At 39.4% G+C, this 12,632-nt stretch overlaps 1 protein-coding gene across 1 annotated transcript in view; it reads left to right on the forward strand.

Moving 5' to 3' along the window:
* arhgef12b (Rho guanine nucleotide exchange factor (GEF) 12b) overlaps positions 1–12,632 on the forward strand; it is a 46,059-nt gene that overhangs the window by 5,812 nt on the left and 27,615 nt on the right. Inside the window, exons 2-5 of the mRNA XM_080867380.1 lie at positions 7,112–7,203; positions 10,502–10,600; positions 10,747–10,796; positions 12,465–12,522. Coding sequence (XP_080723506.1) covers positions 7,112–7,203; positions 10,502–10,600; positions 10,747–10,796; positions 12,465–12,522 — 299 coding nt within the window. The remainder of the gene's footprint in view (positions 1–7,111; positions 7,204–10,501; positions 10,601–10,746; positions 10,797–12,464; positions 12,523–12,632) is intronic.

Below are 12,632 nucleotides of genomic sequence, written 5' to 3' on the forward strand. Positions count from 1 at the left end.
TCGCTGAACTGCACAAAAGTGCTTGGTAGGTATGTGCTGGTGGAGTTCCTGACACTCAGATAACTGTCACAGAATTTCCTTAAGGATTAATAAAGTATTCTGATTCTGATTCTGATGATGAGCTTGAGCTGTAAAATTTGCCTCCAAAGAAGTGATGACATTTCAGATGACATACAGTCTATTTTCCACAGATATGATTACAGATACTCCTCAAAACTTTGGCTTTATCTTTGATGCACTTAAAAGTTGGAAAAAGGCTGCAGAGGCGAGATCAGGGAAGCAGTAGGATGCAGGAAGGAGGAGGTCAGACTGCATATTGTCTTTGTTGGAAGCTCATTTCAGTGCAGTTTCTAAATGCTCCCCGCCCCGTACTGTAAACCTGTCAGAGATTTTTTTGCTTTTTTCTTTTTTGTGAGTTTAAGTGATGCTGGTGTGGAGAATGAGTTATAAACCCAAACGCTTTGTTGCTCTGAACAGCTGTGTTGCTCTTTGTCAAACCGTTTTGCTGATCTATGGGTCCCCCCCCTCGCCTCACTGCCCTTTACCACCAGAGCCCAGACAGGAAGTGGTGACATCATTGCTAAACAATGTCCATCAGGCCCTTCCTGACTAAAACTCTGCTGGCGACACATCAGTGCAGGCTGACTACCAGCCGGACAGAGATCACGACATTTACAGTGCAAGAGCTTGCTAATAGAAACTGGAAAACCGCTGGGTTTCCCTGACTGTAAGTTGACCTGAGATAGGATACTATATTAATGCAAGTTAAACAAACATAATATCCACAGGGAAGGTAAAAAGAGGCTATTTTAAAAATATATTTATAGGATCTTGTTGGATAAATAAGCCAACATTAAAAGGGTTTGAAAGGAACTTTATTAGTTACACCATGAGGTTATCAGGTTGAACCCCTTCATGCCTTTAGAACAGCTTAATTCTTCATGGCATAGATTCAGCAAGGTGATGGAAACATTCCTCCGAGATTGTGATCCATATGATATCCACATGATAGCATCACACGGTTGCTGCACGTCCGTGATGCTAATCTCCTGCTCCACCAGATCCCAACGATGCCGTTTGAGTCCAGTGAACTCATTGTCATGTTCAAGAGAGCAGTTTGAGATTATTTGTGCTATCCTGCTGGAAAAAGTCATCAGAAGAAACTCACTGGAGATGGCAACAGTATCCTAGTCTTCTATTGTCCAATTTTTGGTAGCCCTGGTGAATTATAGCCCTGTTTTTTTTTTTTTTTGTTTTGTTTTTTTTTGTTTTTTTTTACTTGGCTGACAGGAGCAGTACCCAGTGTGGTCTTCTGCTGCTGCAGCTCATCTACTTTAAGATTGTGCATTCAGTGATGCATACTTTGGTTTTAATGAGCTGCCTTCCTAACAGGCAGAGTGATCTGGCCATTACCCTCTGACCTCTGACATCATCAAGGCATTTTCACCAGGGGACGTGCTGCTCACTGGTCATTTTCTCTTTTTTAGACCATTAGAGATGACATTGTGGGAACCATCCCAGTAGATGAGCAGTTTCTGAAATACTCGGACAGTGCAGCAGTTAACTTCATGTTGTTCTTAATGCATGCAAGCATCAAAATTGGCACGCATACCGTGTCCGAACAGGAATAAACACACATTTTAGCACGTGTAGCCATGTAAATACATATATTTGACCTTTTATAGTAAATGTGGCTGAAACACACAGCTTATTTCTCACTGCTGAGTTCATTATGAAGTTAGTCCACATGATCAGTTTCTTAATAAACCCTTGTCGAGCGTTTTGATTGGATCGCTGCTGGAAGTTCACAAGCTTCTATTGAATTTGGATGTTTGTGGAGGGAGCCAATAATGTCACATGGAAATGCAGAGTGATTTATTAATGGAGCAGGCATGATAATATTCATTTTGGAAAGAGTTGTTGTTTTACTTATGGAGAATTGATCTTACTAATGATCTTTGTCTGTGCATTTGTTCTTTTTTCCCCAAGGCAGCGTTCATGTGAAGGTGGTCCTTTCTGTTTAGTCCAGGATCCTTGAAATAGAGGGATTGGGGGGATGAAAATCAAATGAGTGATAGAGAAAAATAAAATTAGAAAGGCCATAACATATCAGGGATTCCACCCTGAGTTAGTGACACTGATGTCATAGAAATAGGGCCATCTATGAGCTTTGCAGAGGGTGCATAGGTCCTTCAGTGACACTTTATTTTATTTTGGCATCATCTCTCCTGTTGCTAAATATCAACTTTTTCACTGGGAAGTAGTGGGTTTGGAGCTAGTTTTGGTCTTTTTATAGGCTTTGTTGAAATAAATAAAATATTAATAAGTATTGCTAACTTTATCCCTCAACAAAAAACAGTGACAGCCCAAACCAACTTAAATATCTCACTTTATATGAGACAGAGAAGCTCAGAGGGATATCAGCTGTGCCATCAGCAGATGTGGGCTGGCACTGATGAGCTGACGTGACAATGCTTGACTTTGTATTCTGCATGAATGCTACGCTCAATATTTTGGGGGTTGGGGGCTCTATGCACATTTCAGATTCCACAGACCTCAGTTAGCATGTTAAATGTTTGAGTTCATGACAGTACGGTTAGAAAAAGACTGAACTAGTATGATTTGTTTGGAGGTGTTTCCAGGAGAAAGCCTCTTCTCTCTAAAAAAGAACATACCAACATAACAGGTTTAGGTTTGCAAAGATTCATCTCAAGCACAGGACTTGTGGAACGATATCCTTTGGAAGATAAGACCAAAGTGAAGATGTTTGTGCAGATAAGCTGTGCTTGATGTTGGCCAGACATGGCCCACAGTGGTGGAGGAGGCATGATTTGGGTACCTTGCAGTTACTAGGCTGAGTATGAACTCCTCTGAATGCCAAAGTTTTGTAGAGTGAAGTGTGAGCACTGTTTGCTGAAATTGAGTCGTGCAACAGCGTGTAAACATGTTTACAACAGAATGACTGAAAAAGAAAAGAATCAATTTGTTGCAGTGGTGCAAAGTCCAGACTTCAGCCTGACTGAAATGCTTTAGTGAGCTGTGGATAAATAAATGCCCCAAAACTTCAAGAGATATCAAGAAGAGTCATGATGAAGTCCTATAAAAAACAATTACATCACGTTATTGCTGCTGAAGGTGTTTCTAGAAGCTACTGAATCGTGGGAGGCATAAAGTCCTGTGCAAACTTTCTTCTCCAAAGCCTCAGAGCTGGTGCAGCTTTGATACTTGCACATCTCTGTATTCCAGCAAACAAACTACAGTACCAGAAATTTCCAGTCAGTCCCACAATAAGACTGCGGCTTTGGTTATTCACCTTTAAAATCAACTTTTTAACCTATTCCTACATTCTTTATATTCTTTTAGGACATTTAATTTGGGTTACAGAGAGCAAAATTAAAGCATAAATGATTTTGCATTTTAGTGTAGCCTGCTGCTTTCATAATAAACAGCGAGCGCTACTATATTTGGAGTTTTAGCTTCGTACTCATTGGCGTTCCAGTTTTCCAGCTCTCTGGAGCTAAGTCCTTTGCTGCTGTTATCATCCCACAGAGGAATTGTCTGGTATTTTTGGCATCTGAGGCCCAAGTAGATTGTTGCATGTTTTTTTTTTTTTTTTTTCTCTTTTGATAGCTTTGCAGTAAGCAAGCAAAGAAAGTCTGAGCTGTGACCATGTATTCCAGCCCAATGAGACTAAAACAGTTGATTTTAATGATCCCTTTTTTTCTAAGCTTCCAGGAAATGTTTCACATGGACATGAACTCTTTTCCTCCTTGTAAGACAACAAAAGGAGGTACATCGATTGTTAGGACTGAAACATGTCCCATCACTTGGTTTCAAAGACTGTCCAGCATGGTCAGATTCATCGAAGAGGTCGTCTAGTGTGATTTAGATTACATGGATCAGTTTTTCAGGACAAACGGTCCTATCAGGATATACGTGCTGCACTGTAAAAATATTACATCTCTGAACGGGAAAGGGGAAAAAAGTAATCCCCGAGCATTTAGTTTAGCTGATATTTAATGACTTGGATATTATGTTGATGGCTTAGGCGTCACAGTTTAAAGTGGGTGTGTGATTTTTGTGCTGAACATTCGGTAGATGTGCAGTTAAAGGCATTTTAAAACTGGTTTAATAACATCTGTGGCTACGAAAAAGACACCATTAACTCTTTAAAGTTTTTAATAGGCCCACATAAAACACGTCGAGGTTCCCCATCTGTCTCTTAACAGCTTTTTTTCACTGAATTTAGGAATGTTTTTTCTGGTGACAATTTCTGAAAATGGCCCTGGCATTCAGAGTTTAATTAACTCTCCAGAGGGAAGCCATATTATTGCTGGCAACTCGGGGAGCTGTCATGGCACTTAGCGGCTTTCCTGCTGGATTCTGAGTAGAGCCCGGCTGATTTCTACTTCTGACATTGTTGACTAACTGGGGTTTAAGTAGGCGAGTAGCAGCAGGGTGCTGCTAATCAAAGCCACTTTATTATCAGTGATCATCAGCAAGTATGAGCAGATAAGTTTATCTGTCTGGACCATACAGGCTTGTGTTAACACAATGTCAACAATATCTCCCCAGATTTCACTTCAGACCTCAGTTGGCATATTAAATATTAAAGTTAATGACAGTGAAATTGGGAAAAACACTGAACGAGTATGGATTGCATTGAAGGGTTGCCAGGAGAGAGCCTCGTCCCTCTAAAACAAACATGACAGCACATTTTAGGTTTGAAAAGTTGTATCTGAACAAACCACAAGACTTCTGTAACAATGTCCTGAGTACAGAGAGACCAAAGCGGAGATATTTTGACATAATGCACAGCTCCATGTTTGGCTGACACCAAACACAGCACAAACGTCTCATACCGACTGTGAAGCATGGTAGTTGAGGGGTGATTATTTGAAGGACCTGAGCACCTTGCAGTCACTGAGCCAACCTTAAACTCCTCTGTTTACCAGAATATTCTAGAGTCAAATAAACTGGCTGATGCAGCACTATAGTGATCCCAAGCACATCCTAAAAACTACAGCAGAACAGCTGAAGAAGAAAATAATCAAGGTGTTGCAATGACAGGTTCAAAGTCCCGATTGAGATGTTGTGAGATGTGAGGAGACGTTAAGAGAGCTGTGCATAAGTGAATTCCCTCAAACCTCAGTGAACTGATGCAACGTTACAAAGAAGAGTCGGCTGAAATTCCCCTAGATCAATGTGAAAGGTCGATAAACTCAAACAGAAACTGATTACTTTAAGTTATTGCTGCTAAAGGTGGTGTGTGCTTTCTTTTTCACTCGACTGTATGTCAGCAACTTGCAGTTTTGAGTTTTTATGCACACTCATAAACCTTTTATTTTATTGTCAGAGTGTCATAACTCTGCGTGTTGTTGTGGAAGAACAGTGAAGCGTGTTTTCAGGCGTCACAAATGTTTTCGGCCCAAACTGCACGAATGTGTCGTACACATCACGAGCTGAGAGCTGAATTCCTCCCTCTTCTCATACACTTACTTACTGCCACCCCATGAGCAGGACTTAGTCTGCCCTTTTCTCACCATGTCCTATCAGCTGCTAATCTCTTCCAACCACGGCAAGGAGGAGGTTCAGATCTCAAGGTTAAAACCATAATAGTCTCCTGTTCAGCATAACCCACAGTTATCTCTTTTTGTCTGTAATTGTGAGGATCCACTGCATGTTTAGTCTGGTTCGTTTTCCAGGAGCCCGGCATACCGGAAAATATTCCTACGTCTTTGTCATATGGTATCCCAGCATTTAATTACTTTCTTTCCTTTTCTTTGCCATAAGGAGAGTTTACACTGGATTGTTCACTTTGGGAGGTTTAGCTGAAATTTCCTAAGCCCAGTCTTCTGTCTTTCCTCAAAGACACCTCCTTCCTCCTCCTCCTTCCCGCCTCCCTCCTCTGCTTCTTTCTCAGCCCTCTCCCACATTCAGGAAACTCAGGCCAAGCCAAAAACCCTGGTCCCTGTTTCCGGGAATGTGTCCCACAAAGCCACAGTATAGTAAGTTGGCTCTGACGTGGGAGCCATTGTTAAGAGCCCAGGGCCCCCATTGTCCGAGGGAGGAACAGCAGCACAAACAAAACCCCCTCTTCTGGAACGAGTAGGGAGGGACGAGCTGAGGGAGCCTCAGCTATTAATAAATGAACTGCCACCTTCACGTCCAGCTCCAGTGGGGGATATGCTTATAAAATCCAAGAAAGTGGGAGTACATGGAGCTTAGTGAGTTGTTTTATTGGCAAATTATTCTAAATTAGACATCAGCAAGTCTGTAGTTCCACTTAGTCCATCCCTAAGTGGAACTACAGACTCATCGACAGTTTTATCAAGTCAGAATTTTTAACCTACTTTAGAGACAGATCCCTGATAATCGGTACACCAAGGTACCTCAAAAAGTCAACTCAGTAACGTGTTAGTATAATTATCCCCTCAGGATAATCAGATAATTGCTTTAAAAATGCAAATAACTGGAGGTAAAAAAATAAATAAAAAAAAGCAGGTAGCTAAAATGCAAATGAGCGCCTTCATGTTGTTGAAATGTAAAGTTAAAGTAATTATAACTACAGACAATAGTAAAAAATGTGATTCAGGCTTTAAACATGTTTATTTCTGCTCTGGTTGGGCTTTTTAACATTGGAGTCTATGGGGCATTGACTCACTTTTGAGCCAGCCTCATGTGGCCACTAGAGGAATTACAGATTTTGGCACGCTACTAGGATGAAGGGAAATGACTCGAGATGGCTTTATTTTGCCAAGATAATGAAAAGCTGCACGTTTATTAAAACAGATACCCGTTAGAAGGATCTTTACAAGGTGGACAGAAACATTTAAACATCAATCAAAACATCTGCCCGGCTCTGCTGCTCCCACACTGCTTCCTGTGAAATAATTTAATGCATATTTTGAATATGCAGATACCCATAAAAGCTAAATGAATGGATGCCATGATGAGCAGCCAAACATTTTATATATATTTATGTATTTCATATAAGAATGAAAAGAGCAACATCAGGATTTCATTTGGAAGGACATTCGGAAAACAACTTCAGCTTTACTTAACTGCAGCTAAACTTTGACTTTTAAGGTTTGATGTTTTGTCTCTTTAGGACTCCAAGCATTCTCAACAGGGAGCCCACAGACTGGAAGCCAAAGAATGAGAAACCCTCTCCTTCCCTCAAACATGAGTTCGACCCTACAGGTAACAGACACAGATTTCTTTATTTTCTTGGATTTGTTGATCACTTTTGTTTTCTCATTTGCTTCATTCACTTTCTGCAGAATTTTCACTTTGTGAATTCAATGTGAAGGTTTATCTGTAAATATCCGTCATAAAGGCTCGATGAATGACGACGGATCGATTCTTAGCTCGTAACTCAACTTTCTAATCTCAGCTTGTACCGATGTGCGGGTGCAGAAATGAATTGTTTTGCATCACTTGAACGTTCTGTGGTGTTAACTTCAAATTAAGTTTAAATATCTTTCTGCTTTCAATAATTGGACAGACAAAAAATCAGTCTTTGCTCAGGGAAATAGCACAATAGTACGTAGACAAAGAGTTCCAGCTTCATCAGTGATGCAGCTTTCTTTTCTACACTTGTACTATTGAAGTGTTATTTTTCTAAGCCTGAACTTTTGCATCCAATTTGCTTAAAACTTTAAAACAGATATTGTCCACTAGAGTATTTATCACAGAGGCTGGCGGGGGAGCGAATAGAGATGGTGTGGGTGTAGGCTGCGCTCAGAAAGAAGTTGTGAAGGTGGTTGCCTGGGTTGCCGGGTTGACATTAATCCTTTCTGCCCTTTTGTTCACCCTGGAGTCTTGAGGCTCCTCATGGAGTCCAAAAGACAACCAATTATCCACTCAACTCTCTCTGATGGTTCTTTGAAGTGGGAGTAACCAGACAGGCAGATTGCACTAAACTTCCTCAGTGGCTGCAGGAAGAACATCAAGTTTTCCTGATCTAGCAGATGTTCTTTGCAGATTTCATGTTGCTGGTGAGGTTGATTTGTAGGATTTTATTATAGACGCAGCTCGGTTTGCAAAATGAGTCCCTGACCTCAGAGGACTGCAAAGATTGGTCAGATTAAAATGAGAACTACTAGCTGTGCTCCTGGCGTGAGCTGATGGGCATTTCTGTGCCATTTATGCGACATTTAGTTCAATGTCTAATTAGGGCGTCGCTTTCTTACCACTTAAAAAACAAAACGTGGGTAAGACCAATGGATGAGATTAAATCAGAGTAATATTTATTCTACTCTTTGTAGCAGTTGTCATTTAAATATATTTTTGATGCATATTTGAGACGATACAAGTTAGGTTTTATATAACTTATATCTTTTTCTTTTTTTTTCAAACATAACACAGATCTCATTGTGAAATTACATCAGTGTCTTTATATATTTAATTCATTCCCACTGGATAATAAAATCATGGTTGGTCTAGCACTGTACCGTTTTACCTGATCATTTTTATAAATATAGTGTATATAGTTAACAAAGAAGTCTGTGCATCTTTCATGTTAACAGGAATGAGGAACGAGGGGGATCATAGAGGATAACCACACTGCAAGTGCAGCATTTTAGTTACAGGCATTAGGTTGTTGCATTCAACCTTTAGATCAGGGCTGTCAAACAGTAGAAGTCCATCATAAACTCCAATCCGTTCACCTGAATGGCTTTGAAAAATGTGAAGGAGGATCAATTTCGGACTGTTAAATGTATTTTTATAAGTTTTACAGCTTTTCCTGCTGATAGAGACCGCTCCTGTGGCCATTCATACTACACCAAAGTAAATAAGTACTGGCTCTACAGTATAAAAAAGAAACTATTTCCTTTTATAGTTACAGTACAGTCTGGGCAATGAAACCAAAACATTTTCTGTAATTTTATACATTTTGTTCTTGGAGTTTAATTCCAGAGAGTCGTGCTCACAGATTTGTTTATTTACTACAACAACATTTCTTTATCATAGAGAAACACTGTACTGGTAGTGTTGAAATCGCACTTCCTCTTCTTATATTAGGAAGTGTCAGTGATTAAATGTGCAGTTAAACTCCTTTTTAGTGACAGAATGTACAGTTTCACTTCTTCTGCCCACTTAAGATCGAAATGGAGGTACGTGTGAACAACGTCTCTGCTTTAGATAGGGAGTGAGTTTAACCCTTTCATGCATGAATTATGACAACCACGATCAGGGTTTTTTTTTCTTAATTATTTTTATTCATCTTTAGGCATGAAAAAATACTTTTGAACTTCATTTTTTAAACATGTACTTTTCAAAGGGTTTTTACATGTGAATGCACTTACTTACATATGAATTTGACAAATGAATAAATAATATACACTGTGTGTTGTGTTTATGTGCAAGTATACCATCAACACTGACACAAATACAATAAAAAAGCCTTTGAATAGCTGTCCACTGTAGTGACCACTATGCGTGAAAAGGTTAAAAAGATTATTATTGTTTTTTATTTCTATCTGTGTGATTCCTCCTGTCAGGTTTAAGCACTGTGCTGTTGTGCCTTTGGCCCAGAATCGTGTGCTACTGTAGTTTTAAGCTTTAGAATCGGGTTTGAGGCCTATTTGCCTACACATATCTACACAGATATTGTTCTCTGCAAAAAACAAACAAAAAAATTCATCCTAAGTGCTGAGGTTTGGTATATGTTTATATAAAGTTGAGTGACATCTGCAGAATAAAGATAACTTCTGAGGTAAGTGAAGGAAGATTTGATAGAGGACCTAAAACTGACCCTTGTGGAACACCATACTTTTTTTTTAAAGTATAGTTGTCATACAACTTCAGATCTAAATGTGTTCCAGGTTATTATTTTAGATTATGTCTTCATGCAGAGCAGAGAACAATCAATACCATCACTATCACAGCTTTAAAACAAAGATGTGGTCATGTATTTAAAATCTGTGTTAAAAATCAGCTTTTTCCAGACACAACAACAAATTCCCTCCAACAAGTTTTACTTTAGCAATATAAAGTTATAAGTACAGATGTTTTCTCTAATAATAAAACCAGGCTGTGATGTTAAAACAACAAATAGGCAACCAATGACTAAGCTAGTGTCAACCTTTAGTTCTGCTGCTCTGTGGTATCTATTTTGATTTTCTCAACTATTTTAAACATTATTCCAGTGAACTCTTTCCAAGAGATGAGAGGAAAAATGAAGATCTTTTAGCAGTGAGTCTCAGCAAAGACGGCAGGAGACTGTTTAAGAAACTATTTTCATTTCAGTCTTGTAATTTGTCACTTCCTGTGTGAATGCTTTTTTTTTTTTTCTCCCCCGCAGTACCGGATCGAGGTTTATAGTGCAAAAGAATGAGATTAAACTTCATATATTACTGCTCTCAGTAATTTTGTAACAGCAGTGTGACGCTTTCATCTTTGTAACGCAAACAAAATGCCACAAAACAAAGTCGTCCACAGTTTGTTTTTGGTTTTTTACCGCTTTGGGTACCGTGTGTGTGTGTGTGTGAGACAGGTCTGGTCCAGCGCTGTGTGATAATCCAGAGAGATGAAAATGGCTTTGGGCTGACAGTAAGTGGAGACAACCCTGTGTTTGTGCAGCTGGTCAAAGATGGTAAGACTCTCTCTCTTTCTTACTTCTTACACACACACACACACACACACACACACACACACACACACACACACACACACACACACACACACACACACACACACACACACACTACTTCTGACCCTCTCCTGTCTTTTGCATTATAGATGGAGCTGCAATGCGAGCTGGTGTGCAGACAGGAGATAGGATCATTAAGGTTAGCTTCCTCATTTATTTTCTTCTTGCCTCTGGGATCAGCAAATGAACCTTAATGAGTCTAAAATACAAGAGCACATTAGCACCAATTTTTCCTTTGTTTTAAAACTTTTTTTTTATTTAGTTCCCCAAAATAAAGATTCAAATCCAGTTCTTATTTCTTAGGAAATCTGTATTTATTGTACACAATGGGATGGGTATCAGGCATGTTTTCAGAGTGGTACTTCTGCTCCAATGTAGTATCTGTACAGTAAACCTCACAGATAATGACAAAGGGATTAGGACTGTGTAGTAAGTTGAATGCAGGATGTTTTTGTCCTACTGTTTCTTGACTTTGGCACAAACATTTTCAATGTTTTCTCAAGGAGACATTGATAGTGTGCAATTTAAAACGCGCCACAAGTAGTTTAGTTAGGACTAAAAAAGGAGATGGATAGTTCCGTAAGCGGTGATGTGCATTTATTGGAATGATGGAGGCAGTAAGAGCAGCCGCAAGATGACCCAAAAGGAAAGAAAAATCAGGAACAGCATCAGAAGGGAAGCTGTGATGGAGGTGGGTTGCACAAAGGCTTGCAGATGTGCAGCAATTGTTGGACAGGCTGCTGCCTTGTTCACTGAGGGTTGCCACAGTTTCTAGCTCCACATGCTTGATTTGGCGGATTTTTACACCAGATGCCCTTCATGATGCAACCCCAAAGGGATTTTTATGTTCTCCAGGGGTTATTAGGAAAGATAAAGTAGCTTAAATGGCGCTCCCTACGTGATTTGCTAATTTGATGCGTATAAGGGTGTCAGTTGAGCCATTAGGTGAGGTGGGCTGGCATTTAGATCAGCTGAGCTGCTGTTTGTGGCTGGATTTCACTTTGTACCTTCCTGAACTGATGCTGTGCTCGATTTTCAAACAATAGACAAATGAGAGCTACACAGAACAGTTTCATGCTTCATCACTCTTTCGCCTCTGCACAGCTGGGCAATCACAATGAGACGTGGTAATGACTGGACTGATGACTTTAGAAAGTTAAAAAGAATCTATAGATTATTTGCACTGTAATAAAATATCAGAAAACCAACATGCAGTTCACAGTGTGACCTGTTCATGTTGTAAGTCCTGCTTTATCTCTATCCATTTTCTTCCATCCCAGCTGTTTGTGTTTTTACTTTTCTTAGAAATATTATAAAAACAGGGTCTCACAACAGCTCACATGCTTTCTCCATGCTTTCTCCATACTTTCCCATCTGATTTTTACTGGTCTATCAAAATAAAGGCTATAAAATGCCTGAAAAAGTACTATAAAAGCAACAGAATTAATAATAAAGTGATCAGCTAACCAAATGTTTTTCAGCCACTTCAGCTTTGTGTCACAAAGCTTCTTCCCTGTTATGAATGCATGCATACATTTCTTGTGGCTCTTTTTAAACATGTTCAGAAATAACAAATGAGCCACTAAAAGCACAGTGAAGTCAGTGAGATGGACTGATGTCCACGGATAATTTTGATGTTGTCATGGGGTTTGTTTAGAATAACAGAAAAACAGAATGATGCCACATAGAAACAGTGACTACCACGAATGAAATAAACAAAACAGTATAATTGTGGGTTTTAGGCTTTAAGGAACATATGTTGGTCAGTTGTAGAAATTCTTTGCTAATGCTTTTTGTCTTTGGACAGGTCAACGGGACCTTAGTTACACATTCAAACCACTTAGAGGTTGTAAAGTTGATAAGATGTGAGTATGCTCTAATTATTTACATCCTTAGTTTGCTGTATCATATCTGTTGTGTTGTTTGTGATTTACAAGGCTCATTAAGAAGATATTATTAAGTCAACATAAACATT

Source organism: Rhamphochromis sp. 'chilingali', assembly GCF_963969265.1.
Source record: "Rhamphochromis sp. 'chilingali' genome assembly, chromosome: 19".
Lineage (NCBI taxonomy): Eukaryota > Metazoa > Chordata > Actinopteri > Cichliformes > Cichlidae > Rhamphochromis > Rhamphochromis sp. 'chilingali'.